Below are 23098 nucleotides of genomic sequence, written 5' to 3' on the forward strand. Positions count from 1 at the left end.
TATTTTAGATCATTATAAGAAAATTTCCCCTTGGGAATGAATTATGTGTTATCAACAAAATAAAATAAAATAAAATAAAAATACTTAAATGAACTTGGATTGAATTAAATTAAATAAAATTAAAATGTTGAAACAGTTGATATTTTTGTTGAACTTTTCCTTTTTTTCCATTTTAGATTGAATATTATGAAATATAAAATTATGTGCAGTGTGCAATATAATATAATTTGATATTGTATCAGATGAGTACATAAGGAAAAAGTGGGAAAAAATGTTGATAGTTTTGATAAATGATTCTCTTTATTGGACCGAATATAAAATAAAATAATATCAAATAATAATAATAATAATAATAATAATAATAATAAATATATAAAATGTAATATAATAAAACACAATAATATAATATGGTATGATAAAAAAAAAAGTACAGAATGATATAAACATAGAGTATAATAAAATATGATATAATAGGAAATTAGGAAATAAAAAAATTTAATTCTAAAATATAACAAAATATATCTAAATATATAACAAAATGAAATAATAAAACATACTATGATAAAATATGTAGTATATTATGCCGTGTTATAAAAAAACATGCAATATAATATAATATAATATGAAATGACTGATCAGTGTGTATAAAATAGGATTATTGTTCCCATAGTAACAGAGTATCTATCGCTGAGTGTGACGTAGCAACAGTTAAAGTTGGTAAAAAGGGTTTGTTGGTGAATAAAGTGGAATAAAGTCCACGCTGAACACTTTGTCCTCGTGTCTTCACTCCTCCCACTCTCACAGTGATCATATGACCCACAGCTCCACTTCCTCAAACCTTCAGCTGTGTCACGCACCGTCCAGTCTGCACCGCACGCGCTCACTCAGCAACACGTCCTCCGGGAAACCAGACCGAGCTTCAGCCCCGGTGTGTGTGCGTGCGTGTGCGTGTGAGAGTGTGTGAGAGAGAGTGCGCTGCAGCGGGCCCGGTGCCGGTGCTGGAGGTCTAATGGCAGGTGTGAGGAGCGGATCAGGAGCGAGCACGAGACACCTGGCAGCCGTCACTGTCCTCGCGCTGCTGCTGCTGCTGCTCACCTGCGGCGTCAGGTCCCACAGCCCCAAAGCCAGCAACATCATCCTCATCCTCAGCGATGACCAGGACGTGCGTCTGGGCGGGATGGTGAGTGGACGCAACCGGAACATACACCTGTACTGATCTGACAGAGTTACAGTGACGTGTGGTGCTCTCACCTGTGAACACACACCTGTGCGTGTCTGTAAAGCAGCTGAGCGTTATGTTCAGAGTCTCTTGTCTTAATTTATGGAGTTATCGCCACCTTATTATCTTTATTATCTATACTCGTAGAGAAGCTTGAAGCTGGGCTGTGCATGTCTGCTGCCCTCTCAGGTTGATGCGTGATGTCAGCTGGAAATACAGGAAGTGACTTTTTTAGGACCCTTAAAGTCGATTAATCACTTCAGTTGACTGACTGAATGATTCTGCAACACTTTCAAGTTGGCAAAGGAAACAAAAAATGCACAGTTAGTTATATTACATGTATGTAGCTGAGGCTTTAAGTGCATTTAACCATGTGACAGTCAGTTAAATTAAAGCTGTTTAAGGTCCAGGTTTGATGTGTAGTGTCAGAGAGCTGCTCTGTGAGGCTGATTTAAAGCTCCACTGTGTCGGCTTTAGGCGGATATATCTGAGGTTTGCCCCCTCAGTGCGGTTCGTTTGTGCAGGTGTGAACACACCAGAACAACCAGACTGAGACCTTCTTGAAGAGGTGGTCTCAGTCCGGGTCCAAAGGAACTCTGGTGCGGTTGGTTTGTGGTGAGAAGATGTTGCGACCTGGATGTGAAGCAACTGCAGTCACATGACACATTGTTTGGGTTAAACATGAGCATGTTACAGTCCTGGAGGATTATTAATGTGCACCTCCTCCTGTACTGCCTTAATATGCACATTCAGCACATCCAATGCATCAAAACATTGTTTTCTAGTTGGAGCCGCGTTTGCCTCGTTTTCAAACTGTATGCTTTGACTAAAATGAACAATGACAGCAATATAGTCCACGATGAGCAGCGCTAAAATCAACCTGCGTAGTTGTCCCTCCATTGTGACATTAGAAAGTGTCACATTTATCTTGCAAGTGTACTCTTCTTCAACGTTTGCTTTACTTCCTGGATTTTTCCCACATGGAAATTCTGACCAATCAAGAGCAGCTTTCTCACACAAGGCATTTGATCTGGTCCTCTTGTAAATGCTGCCGTGAGAACACCAACCAACTCTAGGCAATTATACAACTTTGGAACAACATGAGTCCCTGATTCAGACCAGAGGAGACACTCTAGGGCTGACAGCAGCCTGAGTGTGGTTCCAAACAGTATCGGAGAAACACTTAATTTAGTGTTTTTGCTGGTTTAAATCAGTGGATCTGTTTGTTTTGGAGGAAGACACCTTTGTGGATGATTCAGCTCCTAAAAAACCTCCTGAACACTGAAGGAATTCTAACCAGGAGGAGTTTCAGCTGGTTGCAATCTGCAGTCCTCACCCCAAAACCCCCCTTAATCTCACACACTGGATCTTTAATGCTAACAAGCTGTTATGCAGGTTTAATGTTCACCATGTTCACAGTCACATATTAGTAATAAAAATCTTTAATGTCCACAAATGTGGAAATCTGACTTCGGCTTCAGCGGTTGGTTAAAGGTAGGGTCTGGAGGATTTTCCAGTTGCTGTTTGTAAACACACATTCAAATTCGGCCCCTCCTATCAAGCTCAACTCTCCCGGGTGTACGGAGCCCGGAGGCACGGAAGAAGGCTTCACTGAAGAGGTTCAGGCAAGGCTCGCGCTGGTGCACGCTCAGACACGTTCAGACACGGCACCTGTGCTCTCTCATTGGCTGGGGAAATCTCCTCCCAGAAGCGGTCCGAGCTCACAAAAACATCAAAATACAGTTAAAGGGCAGGAGCTCTGCAAACAGAGTCACCACCACACATGAGTAGAAGCCCATAGGTGATGATGAAGCAGGATTTCATTTGTATATGTCTATATTTTGTTTTGTTTGAAAATCCTCCAGATCCTACCTTTAAAACACAAAAACATGCACAGTACAACACTAACAGACAGTATTGGTCATGAATTTAGCAAAATTATTGCATTTGTTATGAAAGGCTTTTTGTAAATGTTGTTGGTTGCTGCAGCAACAGCTCCACAGCGCCTCCCTCAGGGCAATTTTATGAATTCTTTTAAAAGAGGATGAACAGGATCAGCCACTGTTTGTGGAGCTTTTTGTTTCACCTGCGTTTAATAAATACTTCCCTGTTGTTTCACTGGCCATGTCTGACAGTCTGTCTTAATGTGTTAGCATGCTAACATGTGCTTATTAGCACTAAACATAAAGCACAGCTGAAGCTTCATGTTTTCTGTTTTTTTTTAAGATATTTTTTGGGGCATTTGAGCCTTTAATGTACAGAACAGACAAGTGTGAAGGGGGGAGAGAGAGAGGGAGAGACATGCAGCAAAGGGCCACAGGCTGGAGTCGAACCCGCTGCGGCAACAGCCTTGTATATGGGGCGCCTGCTCTACCACTAAGCCACCGACGCCCCCATGTTTTCTGTTTTGCAGTTATTTGGTTATAGATTAAAGAAGTGGATGCTACATGAATGTCTGAACCAAGTTTCATGACAATCCATTCAATAATTGTTGAGATACTTCAGTTTGGACTTAAGCAGTGGGCAGACTGACCCCATCATGTCGCTGGTGTGGCTAAAAATCTAAATGAAATAAGTAAACTATATACAATACAATACTGTTTTGATAATCAATTCTTTGATTTAATCAAACAAAAAAAGTAAAATTCTGATTCCAGCCTCTCAAATATGAAGATTTCCTGCTTTTCTTTGGCTTATATGATTAAAAAAGGATTTTCTTGATGTTGCTTGGACAAAAAAAACATAATTTGAAGTTGCGTTTCACTATTTTCTTAAAATGAATCGGCAACAATTCTGGCTGTGTAGTATTTTTAGTAATTTTACAAACAAAATTTAAAAAAAAATGTAAATGTTACAGCTTCTGATTTTTGAAGATTTCATGCTGTTCTTCGTCTTGTATGATAATAAACAGGTTTTCTTCACGTTGTTTGGACTAAAACAGTTGTGCCTTTTGGTTCTAAGAATTTGTGACGGGTAGTTTTTACTATTTTTTTACATTTGTTGTCAGTCTCCGATTGCTTAAATGATGATATTGATTTATTAAAATGCTTTACAGACTTTCTATTATTTATGTTCATGGTTCAATCTCCATTTGACATGAACTCTGATGTAAATCACTTCCTGGCTCTTCTGCAAGACAACTCTGCCCCCCCCCAAACTCCACTGTACACGGCAGGCAGTGTAAAAGGTGCCAGTAACAAACCAGAGGTCCACACAGTAGCAATAATTAAACAAAGAGTTCATGACGAGTGCTAAATTCACAATGTCTTCACCAGATTTATAGAGAAATTCTCATGTTGTTTAAATCTGTTCTTGTCTCTGTTCTGCAGACGCCCATGAAGAAAACTAAAGCCTTAATAGGAGACGCAGGAGCAACTTTTGTGAATGCTGTGAGTACTTTTACTCGAGTATTGTACTTATATGTAAAGTTTTTAGGTGCTTGTACTTTAGTATTTTCATTTTGTTTTACTCAGCTACATTTATCTGACAGCTACAGTTACTTTTCAGATTTAGATTTTACATTTAAGGGCCTCTGTGTTCTTCTTCAGCAGAACAGCGGTGGCAGGGCGTTGGGAAGCGCTTCATCTCAGAGCTTTATAAACAATGTGCTACACATGGGTTTTGTTTCTGTGACAACAATATCTTGACTTAAATGCTAGCTAGGTAGCTAATGTAGCGCTATGTTAACAGAGGTTTGCCTACACAGCTAACAACAAGCTTACAATGTTTAGAGTGATAAAAGTGCAACACTCACCCGCAACATTCAAAGTCCAGCCGATCCGCTCCGACCAATGGGCTTTATGTTGTTTCGCCTCTAAAGCTCTCACATTGTTTTTACATTTAATTTTTGTCGAATAAAACATTTTGAATTTTCGACAACTAAAAATTTTTGAATTTTCATTGACTAAAACTTTTTTAAAAATTTTGTTGACTGAAACATTTTGAATTTTCATCAACTAAAATGTTCTGAATTTTTGTCAACTACAACTTTTTGAATTTTTGCTGACTAAAACATTTTGAATTTTCGTCAATTGAAATGTTTTGAATTTTTGTCAACTATTTTCAGCCACTAAAAACATTTAAAATTTTTATTGACTAAAACTTTTAGAAGTTTTGTCGACTAAAACTACGAAGGGACAAAAATGACCAAAATGTGACTAAAACCAATAAACATCTTTGTCTCAAGAGTCAGACTAAATCCAAAATAGCTGTCAAAATTACCACTGATCTGAACTTAGTTCTTCTTCTTCTCTCCCATTAATCATGTGACGACCCCTCAGATATATCTGATGACCCTTTTGAGGAGCCCGACCTCTAGGTTGGGAACCACTGGTCTAAACTAACTGTATTAAAGTAGCTCAAACTGTCTCCACCTGGAGCAGCAACAACAGTTACATGCTGCTCTAACACTGATGCATCAGTCACAGGAGACACTTTACTGCACACTCAGTACTTTTACTGCTGATACTTGTGGTACATTGTGCTGATAATACTCCTGTACTTTCATAAGTGAAGGACCTGAGTCATTCCTCCTCTCACCTATGATTTCACATGTTTTAAAATGTTGAAACAGAATGAGTTACACATCCTCCTCTCCCTTGTCACGCTGCTCTTTCGTCATCCCCCTGTTCTTCATGTTCCTCTATCGCCACTCTCGCTTCCTTCTTCTCCTGTAAAGTTCACAGTCACGCCGCTGTGCTGCCCCAGCAGGAGCAGCATCCTGACAGGTCAGTACCCCCACAACCACGAGGTGAGGAACAACTCGCTGTCTGGGAACTGCTCTAGCGTTCTGTGGCAGAAAGGCCCCGAGTCCACGGCCTTCCCCTTCCACCTCAGCAAACAACAGTACCAGACGTTCTTCGCTGGGAAGTACCTGAACCAGGTGTGAACACGTGTGTGCTTTGTAAAGTTCTGGGCTCGACATGGGGTGGTGACATCACTGCTGAGTCAGAGTCATTCACACTTTTGTCAGTTGACATCACGTCCTATTTTTTGACATGTGTTGAATAACCATACATTTATTTTTAATAATAATAATGATAATAGGAATAAGAATAAGAATGTGTTTTATTTATTTGATAATAATTTTTTGCTTTATTCTATTGGTGCAAAGCGGCACACGACACAGCACTAGTTTCGGACAGACGCTGTTGTCATTTTCATGGTCAGCACCCACATTGTGTAATTATTTGCGCCCATCTGTGTGTCCATGGGTGTGTAGGTCTTAAAAATGAGGTGTGGTCAGACACATTGTTGGTGTGTTGCTATTTTGAGGCAGCAGAGAGCAATTAATCCATTGACCAACAAAAAAACCTGGTCCAAAGTCAGAATGGCGCAAATTTTTTTCCTGCTATTTAAAGGGTGTATTATTTGGACAGTAGAATGCACAACATAAGTGGGTTTACATTGTGCTTCCACTCTGCTTGGTACACACAAAGGGACATGCAGGTGGGTTAAATTATGACATTCTGTAAAATATGAATGTAGACCCAGTGTGTCACTGAAGGCCCCAGTGCCTTGTCACATGATGAAGGCAGACGAGACGACACTGCTCGGCCCTCTGAATGGAACATTTACCTTTTTTAAAAAACACCCAGGTGGAACAGTTGATAGGAGCACCGTTCTCTGCAGGTTCTGCAGGATGGAACTTTTGAGAACTTCGAGCCTGAAACATCACCTCAACACAAAGCATTTAGCAGCGAACCCAGAGGTCCGAGCTAACACTAGTGGCCAGCCTTGTCATGCCGCACTTGACCAGGCGTTCTGACTGAGTCAGTCTACCTGTGACCAACTCACTAACTCCCTTTTAAAAATGGACTGCGGATCAGTTTCAGTGGTCGAGGACAGGGGGACAACTGTGTCCAACGTCCAGCAGCAACGACACCGCTGCCAAAATTTATTTGAACTGAATTTTTTTAATTCTTTCACAGCAAAAATTGATTTGTGTGATTATTTCAGAATAATTAATCACAGAGCATGTAATTAATTACATTATTATTATTTTTTTTTTTAAAGATATTTTTTAGGGCATTCTGCCTTTATTGGACAGGACAGGTAAGCGTGAAAGGGGAAAGGATTTGAACCCGGGCCGCCTGCTCTACCACTAAGCCACCGACACCCCAATTAGACCATGAACACAAAGAGTATAGAAGGGGACCGAGAGATAGACCTGCCTCTTTTTCTCTTTTTTCTCCCTGAACCTGAGATCAAACAGTAAAACTACGCAGCGCTAATCAAACATAAACCAACATGCTGCTGCTGTGCTGCCTAGTTCTCAACTCAAATATCTTCAGAAACATTTTAGTGCACTGTTTGGCTGTAATACGAGAGTTTGTGAACAGGAAGTTGGCGCCATACCGGTGCCTGTATTGTAAAAACAGAGGCTGAAAAAATCAAGAGGATCAAACAATAAAACTAAGCAGCACTGATCAAACACAAACCAACATTCTGTTAGTGAGTTGTCGATTTCTCGCCTAAAATGTTTTTAAAAAACATATTTTAGCTCACTCTTCAACTGTAATATGAGACTGTTTGTTACCGACTGGCTGCCATATTGATTTTGGCCAAGCTCGCATTACCTCACCCACCAGCCAGCGGCTATGTTTATTTGTCCTGTGTGGTGCAGTGCATTCTCAGAGTTGTAGGTTTTCTACCTCTTGAACAAACTCAAATGCCACAGTCCTTTTACTCTGTTTTCTCTGTTTTCTCTGGTCATGTAGCACAAATTTCAAAAGTATCTGCGTCTCTCTACTTCATAGTCAGCCCAGTTTTATGAAGAGACCGTCTTTCTGGCAGTGAAATGCTTCTTTAAACAAAGAATTTTGCATTTGAACTTGAGTCTTGAGATTTTCTAAATCCTTTTCAAACTTTTCCTGCCACACCTGATCAGACAAGACACTATATAATATCAGAAAAGTCTGATTATTAAATAAAAAGATATCGTGGGTGTAGGTTTACTGCAACAACAATAAATATATTGCAGTTAGACAAATACAGCTCGCATCAGACACTGGGGGGCGGAGGTGTTGCAGCACCCTTGTCACCCTTACATCCTGTGGCACACTTCCAACCGTCATACTTGAGAATATGAGTCATCTTATCAACAGTCCTCATGTTCTTTAGCCATGCTGTGAGTGGTGTCAGGGCAGTGTTGGTCCACACTCTAAATATCTCAACAGCTATTCATCATTCATGTTCCCCTCCATATGAACTGTAATCATTTTGCTGATCCTCTGACTTTTCATCCGGTACCAAAATGTGTCTTTAGACTGTTATTCCTGTTTCACACTTTCTGAAGGTTGTTACTTATATGAATGTTTTTTTCTGCCATCAGTACGGTAAGAAAGATGCAGCAGAGGTTGGCCATATTCCACCTGGCTGGGACCAGTGGCACGCACTGGTGAGTCTCACAAACACACATCAGTCAGGACCACTTCAGTCAAAGAAAACTCTATTTCCTCTGTTCTGGGGCCTCCCTGCCCTTCCATGCGCCTACATGGAAAGAGCAGCAGCAAAGACCCCCCCAAATAGAAATGACATTTATAAGTCGTTCCCTCAGTGCTTCCAATCAGCTGTCATGCCAGCTGAGCTTGACATCACATCCTGCCTGAACTGACACTATGCTTAATATTTCCAAGTCTTTCTGACGTCACAGCCTTTGGGTTTGGTTACAGGTGGGGAACTCACTGTACTACAACTACACACTGTCAGTCAACGGCAAAGAGGAAAAGCACGGAGACAGTTATGAGAAGGACTACCTCACAGACCTCATAGTAAGTCTCCTGAGCCTGGGATCAGCAATATTTCATGTGTAAGGTCATCTACAGACGTTTATGTGAGGTTTTATAGGATGAAATGAGACCATTCACCTCAAGACTGTCTGAATCAGCTGCTGTCACAGAAACACAACATGTCCACTCAGTGTTTTTTGTCTGCCAGTCAGCAGCGTGAAGGGTTAATCATCAACAGCTGGATGTTGGACCAGAACAGCAAGAAAACAAGTTAATTATATTTAATGTCATTTAAGTATTTACATTTGTATTTTAGAGTGAAGATGTTTGTCTTCTTTGTGTTTTATTTAAATGTATTGTCTTCTGTTTTCTGGTTTCATACTGCTGCTCATCGTCCTCATCAGGTGACAGATGAGTCTTCTGCTTAACTGGCTGTTTACATATGGTGCTGTAAAATAGTTTATGAGAGCTGAACTTCCTCATGTCAGCTGCACGGCTGGCCAGTAATAAACTGCAGTAATGGCTGCACTTTTATTAGCTGCAAGGACCATAAATGAAATAAAATTCTTGAAGCTGCCTCAGCCAGTCGAGGAAAAACTAGAATTACTGCCCTGTGGTTGTATGACTCTGCCCACCAGTCCACCCTGTGGTTGTATGGCTCCGCCCACCAGTCCACCCTGTGGTTGTATGACTCCGCCCACCAGTCCAGTGTCTCTGACAGTCTCCATCCATGTCAGTGAAAACATGGATGCTTCACACACAGAAGATCTATACAATCAGCACAGTTTCAAGATTAGAGTCACCAATTCAGTATCTGACCAAATGTCTCCCCTTCTGTTCCTGAGATATGACGTTAAAACACGATGATGTCACAGTCAAGCTGACCTTTGACCAAAACGTCATAACTTCATTATTTTATCCTGTTAGACATTTGTGTGAAGTTTTGTAATAATTAGTAAAGTAATTCTTGAGTCATGGCCAGAAACACGTTTTGTGAGGTCACGCTGACCTTTGACCTTTTATCTTCAACGACAAAATTCTAATCAGTTTATTCTTCACTCCAGGTGGATGTTTGTGCAAAATTTGAAGAAATTCCCTCAATGCGTTCTTGAGATATAGCGTTCACATGAGTTAGACAGACAAGGTCATAGTGATCTTGACCTTTGACCCTTGACCACCAAAATCTAAGCATTTCATTCTCAAGTCGAAGTCAACCTTTGTGCCACAGAAATTACCTTGAGGTGTTCTTGAGATATCGCATACACGAGGATGGGATGGACCGACAACCCGAAAACAGAATGCCTCCGGCCACGGTTCTCACCGGTGCGGAGGCCTAAGAATTGAACATGCCTGATTTGCACTCCCATCGGCTCACATTGCATCGTCTTGTCACTTTTTGAATAAGCAGCGGTTCTGGCTCAGGATACAGAGCAGGTCGTCTACGTACCTATATGGACAGACGTAGAATCTGAAAACATAATGCCTCCAGCCACAGCTGACATCAGTGCGGTGGCATAACAAGAAGGGGTCACATTTGTGAATGCGATATGTCAAGAACGCCATGTGAGAGTGTCCGCAAATTTGGCACAAAGGTCCACTTGAACTCAGCAATGGACTGATTAGATAATGGTGGTCATAGGTCAAAGGTCACAGTGAGCTTAAGTTCCTCTCATTCTCAGGAACGTGATATCTCAATAACACTTTAAGGGAATTTCTTTAAATTCGACACAAACGTTCACTTGGACTGAAGAATGAACTGATTAGTATTTGGTGGTCAAAGGTCAGTGTGACCTCACAAAACAGTGAAAAACATTTACACTAATTCTGACCAAACTTGACACAAATGTCCAACAGGATAAAATAATGAAGGTCAAAGGTCAAAGGTCAGCTTGACTGTGACATCATCATGTTTTAACATCATATCTCAGGAACAGAAGGGGAGACATTTGGTCAGATACTGAATTGGTGACTCTAATCTTGAAACTGTGCTGATTGTATAGATCTTCTGTGTGTGAAGCATCCATGTTTCCACAGGTCATGACTCAGAGCATAAGGAGTCAGAGGCCCAGATGTTTAACTGGGGGCTAAACCACGTTGGGCTTTAACAGTTGTTTAAGGAACCTTGAAATCAACTCTGAAGATAGTTTGCAGCCAGTGAGAGGAGGTGAGAACTGGGGAGTTTTGTAAAGGTGACCCCTGATTCCAATCACCTGTGACCAGTGTTACACCACAGACTGTGCACACACCACCATCTAGTGGTCAAAAAATGTTATGATCTATACATACACAACTGTACACAGAAGAAGATATAAATACTCATACACATGCTAAATGACTCCTACAGTAAAGTTTTTAGGAAGCGGCTAAAAACAGCAGTGGAGTAGGAAGTATAGATTTTTAGTAAAAGCTGGGATGAGAAGGTGAGTTTTTAATGAGTTATTTAAAAGTGATGCAAGTCGTCAGCAAACAGCTTCATAGTTCACCTTTGTCTAAGGTTTTGTACATTAAGCAGCAGAGTCTGTGAGTCTCAGGGCCCTATCAAGTTTTGTCTTTGCAACAGAACACTGGTTGCAAACTTTTAAGCTTTTCAGTCTTAAGCTACGATAAATCTAAAACTGAATCTGAAAAACAAAAGGCTCCCTCCAGATGTCTGACTCCTCCCCCTATCTCTAAGGCTGAGCCCAGACACCCTATGGAGGAACCTCATTTCAGCTGCTTGTATCTGTGATCTCATTCTTTCAGTCACTACCCAGAGCTCATGACCATAGGTGAGGGTTGGGACGGAGATGGACCAGGAAATCAAAAGCTTCACCTTCCAGCTCAGCTCCCTCTTCACCACAGCGGTTTGACGCAGCGCCTGCATCACTGCAGACGCCACACCAAACCGTCGATCTATCTCACGCTACATTCTACCCTCACTTGTGGACAAGACCATGAGATACTTGACACTTCTTCCAACCCAGAGGGAACAGTCCACCGTTTTCTAGCAGAGAACCATGGCCTCAGATTTGGAGGTGCTGACTCTCATCCCGACCACTTCACACTTGGCTGCAAACCGCCCCAGTGCATGCTGGACGTCACGGTGTAATGAAGCCAAAAATGGACAGAAAATATAAAAATCAGAAAAATAACCAGACAAAACCAAGAAGGAAACGCAGTTGAGTTGAATCATCGCCCAGAGTATTCTGAGTATTGAAAGGACTGATGAAACACAGTGTGGGACTTGGAGCATTGGTCACATCCAACAGCATGTGTTTTATCAGCTGGTACACATCATGGGTTGATAATGACTCACAGATGCAGCTCAGCTCTTCCTCTTGTTTCAGCTCACTGTCCTTCATCATTTGTATACCGCAGTGTGTGCTTCCTGATATCTGCTCCTGCTGGGTTTAACTAACAAAGATGCTGTTGTCTTTTTCTTCTCATCCGTTTATTCCTCCTCTATCCAGGCCAACCGGTCCCTGTCCTTCCTGGACAACAGGAGCCCCCAGCATCCCTTCTTCTTGATGCTGTCCCCTCCAGCTCCTCACTCCCCCTGGACAGCAGCACCGCAGTACCAGAAAGAGTTCAGCAACGTCAAAGCCCCTCGAGACGGGAGCTTTGACAAACCAGGGAAGGTGTGTCCATAGTAACATCAGATATTAATATATATTGTAACTGCTTTTTGAAACATAATCTGTGGTGTCTCCATTTCAGGACAAACACTGGCTGCTGCGTCAGCCTGTTAACCCCATGCCAAACAGCTCCCTCAACTTCCTGGACAGTGCTTACAGGAAAAGGTACGACTAATAAATTTTCTCTTCTGTCAGCCGAGCTCGTCCAGCCACTTTGACTTTACACTGAAATATCTCATTCAATGTGTTATGTTGGAATAAACATTTAGGAAGGTGCAGTGTCATATTATGGGTGGTGGCTCCTTGATGCTGCAGTCGAGTAGTCCAGGAAAAAAATCTCCTTTCCAAATGACTTTGATGGCAAACATCATGAAGTCAAGGAAAGATGTGAAGGAGACTTCATAAGGACTTAGGAAAAGATAACCACAGTTGTTGTCAGTCTGCAGTTACACCTCCAAACACTAGTTGGCGGCGGAGATTTCTGTGAAGTGCTGTAAAGTTTAGTTGATTCAAAACACACATTAAACACACATTAAACACTTTAAACGCATATTAAACACTACAAACACACATTAAACACACATGAAACACATTAAACACACATTAAACACATTAAACACACATGAAACACATTAAACACACTTTAAACACATATTAAACACTTTAAACACACATTAAACACACATTAAATACTTTAAACACACTTTAAACACACAATAAATACTTTAAACACACATTAAACACACATTAAACACATATTAGACACACATTATACACACATTAGACACACATTAAACACTAAACACACTTTAAACACACATTAGACACACATTAAACACTTTAAACACACATTAAACACACATTAGACACACATTAAACACTAAACACACATTAGACACACATTAAACACTTTAAACACACATTAGACACACATAAAACACTTTAAACACACAAACACTTTAAACACACATTAAACACACATTAGACACACATTAAACACACATTAAACACACATTAAACACTTTAAACACACATTAGACACACATAAAACACTTTAAACACACAAACACTTTAAACACACATTAAACACACATTAGACACACATTAAACACACATTAAACACTAAACACACATTAGACACACATTAAACACTTTAAACACACATTAAACAGACATTAAACACTTTATACACACTTTAAACACATATTAGACACACATTAAACACTTTAAACCCACATTAAACACACATTTGACACACATTAAACACTTTAAACACACTTTAAACACACATTAGACACACATTAAACACACTTTAAACACTTTAAACACACATTAAACACATTAAATACTTTAAACACACTTTAAATATTAAATATTCAGGATCAGGTTTATTGCCAAGTTAGTTTTCACATTCAAGGACATTGTCTTGCTCTTTTGGTAACTCTCTTGTGGTACCAGATAAAACTTTAAGAAATGTAAATGCTGATCTCCCCTGCAGGTGGCAGACCCTGTTATCTGTGGACGACATGGTGGAGCTACTGGTCAAGAAACTGGAGAGTATAAAGGAGCTGAACAACACCTACATCTTCTACACGTCAGATAATGGCTACCACACAGGTGTGAGTCCGTCCTCTGGTCATCAGATGATTTAAAACGGTGTATTTTTTTGTTTGAATTATCCTGATGTCTTTACTGTTCACAGGTCAGTTCTCTCTGCCCATTGATAAAAGGCAGCTGTATGAATTTGACATCAGGGTTCCGCTCATGGTCCGAGGTCCTGGCATCAAACCAAACCAGATGTTGCAGGTCCAAAACACACACACACACACACACACACACACACACACACACACATATGTTTTTGCTCAACTCAATCACCAGAATAAATGTCGGCATTGTACGTTTCTGCAAATCATGGGTTTGTATGTAACATATTAAAACTTGACGGTATTTAACATTTCAATTTCCAATTTTATGTTATGTTGTGACGTGTGGTTTGGTTCAGGCACAAAAATTACCTGGTTAGGAAAAGGTCATGTTTTGGCTGAATGTTCTCAGTTCGGTCAGTTTGGAAATGTTCCAAACTGTTGTTAAAAAATACCTGTTTTTTTGCAACAAACACAACTTGAAATGTCCTGAACTCCGGTGATAAATAGCTGTTTTTGTCGCAACGAACACTGCTGGAAAATTCCCAGCCTGTTGTTAAGAAATACCTTGTTTTGTCACTATAAACATGGTTGGAAATATCACAATTTATTATTCAAAAGTACCCAAATTTCTTGGTCTCGCTTAGGTATCAACTCAGCTTATACACAGTATATGTAATCAGAACTGTGAATATTTATATAATGTATCTGTGGTTTGTGGAAGTGTACAATGTCAACATTGCTTATGTCCGTTAGAACATGCAGAAATGTGTCTGTAAACTTTGTTTCAGTCTGTGTTTAATAATCTCTCTGATGTTGCGTGACTCCTCCAGGCTCCAGTGCTGAATATCGACCTGGCTCCAACCATACTGGACATATCTGGTGTCAACCTGTCCTCTGTCAATGTGGATGGGCAGTCTTTCCTCTCTCAGATGGTCAGTTGTTGATTTAAATTTTTCCTAAATGTTGCCTTACCCCAGTCTTGAAGACTTAAAACTCATAATTCTCTGACTGTCAGGCCCCGTCACTGCGTAATGGCACTGCACGTCCCTTTTTCCTTGTTGAATACACCGGAGAGGGACATCCAACGCCGGATCCTGCTTGTCCTAAACTGGGCCCTGGACTGTCTGTGAGTATCACAAGAAAAGACTGTGTGTCAGCAACATGTTTAACTATTGATCAACAGAAAATCAATCAGCCACAAGACTTGATTAAATGTCAAAAGTCATTTTCCAAGCAGGAATGCAAAAATAATCTCACTCCAGGCTGAATTCAGTAGCTGATCTGGAGCTTTCGATCCCATCATAGAGGAATGGAAAGTTGAATATGTACTATTACACAACAACTGGGCAAACTCCACCTGCAGAGGAATGTAATGTGATATGTTTGAAAGCTCCAGAGCAGCTGCTGAGTTGTTTTACCAAACATAGTTGTGTCAGATAACTTTATTATCTCTCAGAGGAGGAACTAGTTTGATCGCTCACAAGCAGTAAAACACAACAGACACAAGCATGACAGGTCACGAGAGAGACACATAAAAGGCAGACAGCCACTGTGACAGTAGTAGCAGTGACACACAAACTAAAACTCTTTCCAACAGGGCGGTAGTGTTGCTGTGGATCCCATCCAGGGAGTAAGTTAAAAAGTACAGCTGACAGGACGCACCTGAAATGCATCAGGCATTACTTGTGAAAACATAATTTCTCCACCTCAGAAACAGAAACATCACCAAGGTGCGACCATTTCTGAATGAAAAAGATGCAGAGAAATTGTTTCATGTCTTTGTTTCAAGCCACCTCGTCAACTGTAACACACTTTTTACTGGCCTCCCAAAAAACACCACTGAGAGACTTCAGCTGATTGAAAACTCTGCAGCTCGGCTATGAACCAGAACCAGGAGGAGAGAGCACATCAGGCCAGTCTGAGCTGCTCTGCACTGACTTCCTGTTACATTAGGTTTCGATTTTAAGCTCCTCCTCCTTGTATACAAAGCCCTATAGGAGTAGCTGAGCTACATCGCTAACTCCCTTATTAACTATTTGCCTCCAAGAACACTGTGATCATCTGCTGCTGGTTTATTGGAAGAAGATCGAGCTATGGAACACACTACCTAAAGATATATGTTGAGTTTGGTCGGGAGGCCAGAGAGAACTGTGTTACAGTACTCAGTATGGGATGTGACGAACGCGTGAACCAAGACTTTGGTGGTGTACTGGGACAGTGATGGGCTAGTTTAGAAATGTTGCAAAGGTGGAGAAAAAGCATGGCACAGTATTTTGCTGCTATTTAAACGGGTGCAATATTTCAAATAGTAAGATGCGCCTGCAAAGGTGGGTTCACACTGCACATAGACACTGTTAATTACACACATGGGGACGTGTGGACGGGTTGCAGGTGAGTGAACTTTTGACATTCTGTAAAATGTGAATGTAGCAGAGATAAGAGCAGAGCTGCTGTCAGCCTCCACATTAAGGGAGACGCTGTGCACATGTACACACAAGGAGCAGCGTAACTATTGATTACTTCTAAGGGTGGGCAATATGGCTGTAAAATAACAATGCGATAACGATGTTCTCGATGATATGACAAATTAGTAACAAACAAACTATTTCTATATTTTCTTAATTCAAGAAAATAGAATTGCAACAAAATAAGTGGTACAGTTTTACAGTTTGCTTCAAATATTCAGTACAAACTAAAGAAAAATGATCTCTCATTTCCTCAGCAATGTTTCCCAGACTGCGTGTGCGAAGACGCCTACAACAACACCTACGCCTGCGTCAGGACCCTCGCCAAAGACCAGGACCTACAGTACTGCGAGTTTGCAGACAGCGAGGTACAGCACGACTGTGTGTGACTCAGGTGTCAGAGTCATTTACGTACACACTCACATTTCATGATTTTATGTGTTTTATGTTTTTGCTTGATTTTCATGCTTGTTTATGTTTGCGTATTTGCATGTTTGTTTACTTGTATTGATGGACTTTTGTTATTGCCTGTGGATATTCTCATTTATCCAGGTCATAGTTATCTCAAGGCATTTGAATCAAACGCAACTGGAAACACTGGAAAACAAAACTAAGTCCAGTTGTGTTTAATTCAATTGCCTTGAGATTTTTGTTTTTGTTTATTATGCTTACTGAGGTGAGATTCCCTATAAACCCCTCTGGGTTTCTTAAATCTCACCTGCACAGCTTGTTCTTCTTTTGTTGTTTTGTTTTGTGCAAACAAACCAGGGATACTCGGCTTGCTTTGCCTGAGGGGCCACTTCTACAGAGTCCAGTTCAGACCAAAGATTTGCAACGAGACAAAACTGTTTTAGATCGTAGCAGAGAAAGTGTCAGCGGTGTGAACTGGCCGGTCTGAGCTCAACTCAAGCTGGCTGATGGTGTCACCTGCAACTCAGCTGGTCAGACCGCCTGCGGCTGGTTTAAAGCACGTCACCTACTTTTCAGCTTGTAGTGAAGTCCGTTTGTCAAGTCAAAATGACCGCAGACGACCTGTTGGCTTGCTGCAGCAGGTGCTCCGTCCCCGCAGAAAAGTTTTTACTGTTCAACATTTTTATTTCTTTTTTTTGTTTGTTTGACTTCATAAGTTTGATGTGTCGGTGTTTTCTTTCTTCTTGTTTTGGTGTGCACCTGAGTGTGATTGCTGTGTTCACACCATCCTAAACGACCCGCACTGAGGGGGCAAACCAACTTGACTTTGACTGAACCGAACCAAACAGGGCAGGTGTGAAAGCAGCCTTAATTCCTGTACAAACAGATGTGAAAGAGCTCAGCGTCTTTCCTTCTTCTCCTTCTTTGTGTCCACAGTCGTTTGTAGAAGTGTACAACCTGACGTCAGACCCCCACCAGCTGGAGAACATTGTGAAGAAGGTGGACCCGGCCATCCTGCAGGCGATGAACCAGCGGCTCATAAAGCTCCAGTCCTGTCAGGGCGACAGCTGCAGGAATGTCAAGTGAAGAGGAGGCAACAGGAAGCTGCCAAACACAGACTGCTTCATGCTCTCAGTGGAGGATGCGGTTGGTTTATCTGACTGTTTAGTCTGATTAGGGCAACTTTTACCACAGGTGTGATCGTTGGAGGCGTTTTCTTAACCATGTTTTCCATTTTGACCAGTCTCAGAAAGAAAAGCACAGGTGTGAAATCATAAAATTACCGATGGCTGGATTCTGTTTGGCTGCTTCAGTTTCTGGGTCCTGGTGTTGTGCATGCTGGTTCACTGTCACACTGTCACGGTTTACTGAGACACTTGAGTAGAAAAGAGCCACGGTTAAAGTTCAGTTTTGGGAAATACACTTTCTCCTGCAGAGAAGTAGACATTCAGATCGATACCACTCATGTCTGTGCGGGAAATATTAAAGGGATTGTTGATATTTGTGGGGTGGGGTTGTATTAGGTACTCTAAAGTCAGTGTATTACCTACAGTAGATGTCAGTTGTGATGTCCCCAGCTTGGAGAAGCAGCCTAGAGTCTGACATGGACGCTAAGTAATGTTCTGCTGTGGACGAGGGCGGCAACAAAATGTCAGCCACCTTAAAAAAATCTGTACAATTTAAGTGTGCACCATATCGAGAGTATTTTCTTTACCTTATCGTTAGTGAAGAAGCCATTAGCGGCTCCAGTTCTCCATCTATGCTCTCGCCAAAGCCACCAGACTCCATTGACAAAAATAGTCATTTTAGCGTGCTGAACACAGGAGCTGCTGGTCAGTCAGTTAGTTAGTTTGTGTTATTGTGTGGTGAATCTGAACTACCTGGCTGACGGGGGCAGCAGCTCCTGTGTTCAGCAGTGTTAAATCACTATTTTTCTCAATGGAGTCTGGTTCTGCGCAGAGTGATTTAACGGCTTAATTTTCCCATAGGAGCAGCGAAAACATCCCAAATATAGCGCACTTAAACTGATATTGATTATTTTAGGTTGGACTTTTTTAGGTAGCTAAAATATGTTTTGTTGCCGCTCTCGTCCACGGCAGTTCATGGCTTAGATTCCGTGTCAGACTCCAGGATGCTTCTCCAAACTGAAGGCGTATCGACTGACATCTACTGTATGTAGCACACTGTCTGCCTCATACAACCCAACTTCAAAAAATCTGAACTGTCCCTTTAAGCTACAGTCAGCAAATGGTTAGCTTAGCTTTGCATAAAGACTGGAAACATGGAGAAACAGGCAACCTGGCTCCGTGCAACAGCGACAAAATGTTCCTACCGCCACCTCTGAAGCTAATGAAGGTGTAAAAACAACACATGAACATTATACATGGAGTCATGTGCTGCACTTTTTCTTGCTCTGAAAAGACGAAATAGTTACTTTTAATTTTACATGTTTTAGCACGGACTCCTCACCAGAAAGCAAATTTCCCAAAATGTCGAACTCTTCCATTAATGTTATGACTGCTGTTAAACTTCAATCAGAAGCCTGGTCCTAATTAAACTCCCAGTCGCTTTTACTAGCCTGGTGAGGCTACACATTTTGACGAGTAAAGGCCTGTCTCAATTAGAGGCCTGGGGTCTCATTTATAAACGTTGCGTACACAAAACAAGGCCTGACTGAGGCGTACGCCACTTCTCATGCAAAAGTTGTGATCTGTAAAAAAAGACTTGATGGGAGAAATTCTGACCCATGCTTACGAACATTTGGAGACAGGATATTGGCGACGCAGGTGGTGAGGTGGAAGCCCGACTGGAGAAACTGTTCAACATTTTTTTGTGCATGCCATTTTTTGGCTTTTGTCCATATGTACTTTTTTTAGTGTGGATCCTACACACTGTTTTATAAATGAGACCCCTGGTCTAGAAGTTCTCCAGATGAAATTATGTGTCCATTCCTGGATTACCCTCTAAATTATTCATGTTCTGTTAGTCATTCCTTTAGAGTGTTGTAACTCACTCTCTCTGACGGTCGGTCTGTAGGATTCATAATTGATATATTATCTGCAGCCTAACTTTCATACAGGTATTATTCATAGTCGTTACGGTATTTCCTGATCTTTGCTGAGCAACAGATTTGTGTGAAAGAAATTAAAGACCTGTCCCAAATATAGCCCGGGCTACTAATTGAAGCTTTACAATAGTAACACCTGTGCTTTTCTTATGATGACAAGTCAAAATATCTGCTGTGAAAATTGTCTGGGTTTATTTTCTGAGCTGTGCTCGCGTATCGTTGTGTCAAGACCTAATTTTATTTTCTTTAAGATGAACTCCTCGTCCAGTTCATACAGAGAGCTGCAGGAATGAGTCCTAGAACCTGGAAATGAGTTAGCATTTTAGCACTCCCTGTTCCCTGGTCCTGAAGTCAGTGGGGTTTTGATGCCTGAAACAGGGTCTGTGGTGAACACAAGCTTTAGAGACTTTTATGTTTTGTTCTGCGAGATAAAATATGTCAGTAAACGCCCCACTGTGAACTCTAAAGCTTTTACCCGTCTGAAAACAGGTGTTTGCTGACAAGTGCCTCAATGAGATAACAGAGGTTGTTGAGGTACTACTTGAGATCGGTCTCTGCCTCAAGACCGCTTTTTGAAGGTCTCTGTCTCGTCTCAGACTCAGCTGTATTTTTACTCGGTCTAGTTTTGGTCTCAGACAAGAAGGACTCAGACTTTTATGTCAAGATTCGTCAGGACCACAACTGAGGGAATCTCAACTAACTGGCAAAATAGAAAAGTTGAATGAAGATGGTTAAAATTATTTGGGCTTCTTAGTATTTGTTTGTAGTTGTTTACTCATAGAAAACAAAGGAAATTCTCTCACGCTGAATTCACCTCTGCAGTGCCTTCTGATGATTTTATCAAGAGGTGAATGAAGACGAATCATGGTTTTTAGTGTCCATGGTTGCGCATGCATGTTGCACATTTTATTTTTAGTGTGTCATGCATTGTGGGAGTGGCCCTGGTCTGGTCTTGACTCTGTCTGATCCCTACAAAGTCTTGATACACTTTGCTCTCTCGGTTTAGGTGGTTTTGACTACAATGCTGTTGGCCGAACAACAAAAAGTCGTGCGAGTTTGTTTATAGCTTAATGTTGTATTTTTACTTGGGCAACTGCATTTAGGCAAAAATCATAAAAGTCGTTATCACTTGTGAAAATTATCTTGCTAAACAAAATGTGTAAGAGTATTTTTGGCAATAATCCAAAATCCAGTGGAAAATCCCATCAGCTGTTTGATGAGGGAACCAGGGCGACGTTAGATTCCAGGTTGGCCGACAGAAAAACTTCGTCCCTGCAGCACTCTGTTGTGGAGATCTACCGTTCTGTCAGTCAGTCCATGTTGTGATGTGTCTTTGCATATAAACTGCACTATTAACTTTTATTCTTTACAGGGTTCAAAATGCATCTGAACATTTTTGTTGTTAAACGATACACAACCAAAGGTTTGATGGTACACTGTCGCTGTCACTAATCCAGTCAGCTCTAAAGGAAGGGTTTGACATTTTGCGAGTTAGCAAAGAAGACGGATGCTGAAAAAGATGCTTGTAAAAAAAACAATAATTCACAACTTTCTGGAGGCTCATGGTATTATTATTATTATTTAATCATAGTTGTGTACAGATGAAACAGAAAGATACAGCAAGTGATAGTTGGCTTTAGAGGTGCTGCAAGTTGCATTTTCTTTTAATCTAATTCCTAAATGTCAAACTCTACCTTTACCTGTGTAGAGTGCAGCTCTATTCTCTTAAGTGTTGTTGAACTCATTTTCATACATACACATTTATCTCTGCAGCACGTCTAATGAAGAAGTCCAGACATTGAGTCGTTGTTGAAAGGACACAGTCTAGTTATTGCTCCTTAAGACTCTGTGCCTCAGATTTAAAGACCTTTTTTAAAATTTTAATCCTGATGTTTGGTTATTAAAATATTTTACGCTGAGTATTAATGATAGCATGTAAGAACAGTCTTTTTAAAGTGGAAGATGGAGAAAGTGCTGTGATACTTCTGAGATGTGTGTTGATGATTTTGTTATTGTGAGTAATTCAGGGGGAAAATTTCACCTGCTAACTTTTGAAATGAACGATATATTCCTGCGGGCCTCGAGTTTGCACTGACGAGGCTCACGTGCCTTAAATGTGAATGTATTTGCACTGTGATAAAATTAAAAATAAATCAAAAGAAGCATTTATATGCACTTGTCATGTGGATATTTCTCAGAGATACTTTGAAGTCCTCCTTAAAAGCAGTATATGAACAAGAAATGGTTAATAACACACTATAATGTAGTTACAAGCAGATGTAAAGACATTTTGGGCCTTAAAAGCTCATAGGCTGATACCCATCCAGCAGGCCAAGGAAAGACGTCCCTCACCCCAGCAACACTTCCCAGCTCCTCCTGGGGGATATAATCCCTTCAGTGTGTTCTGGGTCTGCCCTGAGACCATCACCAGTGGGACATGCCTGGAACACCTCCAACAGGAGGTGAGAAGAAATATGGAGTCCCCAGACACAGTGGTGTGCACAGACTTTTTGAAGGGGCAGGGGCACTTTAGGGGCACTATAGCACGCGTAGTGCCCCGCATTTTGGCTCCCAGGAGGGCACTTTAGCGCGCATTTTGGCTCCCAAGAGGGCACTTTAGCATGTGTTTTGGCTCCCAGGAGGGCACTGTAGCACGCATTTTGGCTCCCAAGAGGGCACTTTAGCGTGTGTTTTGGCTCCCAGGAGGGCACTTTAGTGCACATTTTGGCTCCCAGGAGGGCACTTTAGTGCACATTTTGGCTTCTAGGAGGGCACTTTAGCGCGCATTTTGGCTCCCAGGAGGGCACTGTAGCGTGCATTTTGGCTCCCAAGAGGGCACTTTAGCGCGCATTTTGGCTCCCAGGAGGGCACTGTAGCGTGCGTTTTTCAACAATTGGGCCTCGAATCCATTCTCACCTTCAATATTTCATCCTGATACAACCT

The 23098-nt window shown here is 41.2% G+C and overlaps 1 protein-coding gene across 1 annotated transcript; it reads left to right on the forward strand.

Annotated features, from left to right (window-relative positions):
* The first annotated feature begins 820 nt into the window (after positions 1-820).
* Positions 821-22324, forward strand: gnsb (glucosamine (N-acetyl)-6-sulfatase (Sanfilippo disease IIID), b). The gene is made up of 13 exons (XM_049604470.1): positions 821-1180; positions 4549-4608; positions 5898-6101; positions 8553-8618; positions 8893-8991; positions 12399-12566; positions 12646-12728; positions 14062-14180; positions 14266-14369; positions 15043-15144; positions 15228-15338; positions 16935-17045; positions 18025-22324. The coding sequence occupies exons 1-13, from the start codon at positions 1010-1012 to the stop codon at positions 18172-18174; spliced, it is 1548 nt and encodes a 515-aa protein (XP_049460427.1). The 5' UTR covers positions 821-1009; the 3' UTR covers positions 18175-22324.
* The last annotated feature ends 774 nt before the right edge of the window (positions 22325-23098 follow it).

This window comes from Epinephelus fuscoguttatus, linkage group LG18 (genome assembly GCF_011397635.1).
Source record: "Epinephelus fuscoguttatus linkage group LG18, E.fuscoguttatus.final_Chr_v1".
NCBI classification, from domain to species: domain Eukaryota; kingdom Metazoa; phylum Chordata; class Actinopteri; order Perciformes; family Serranidae; genus Epinephelus; species Epinephelus fuscoguttatus.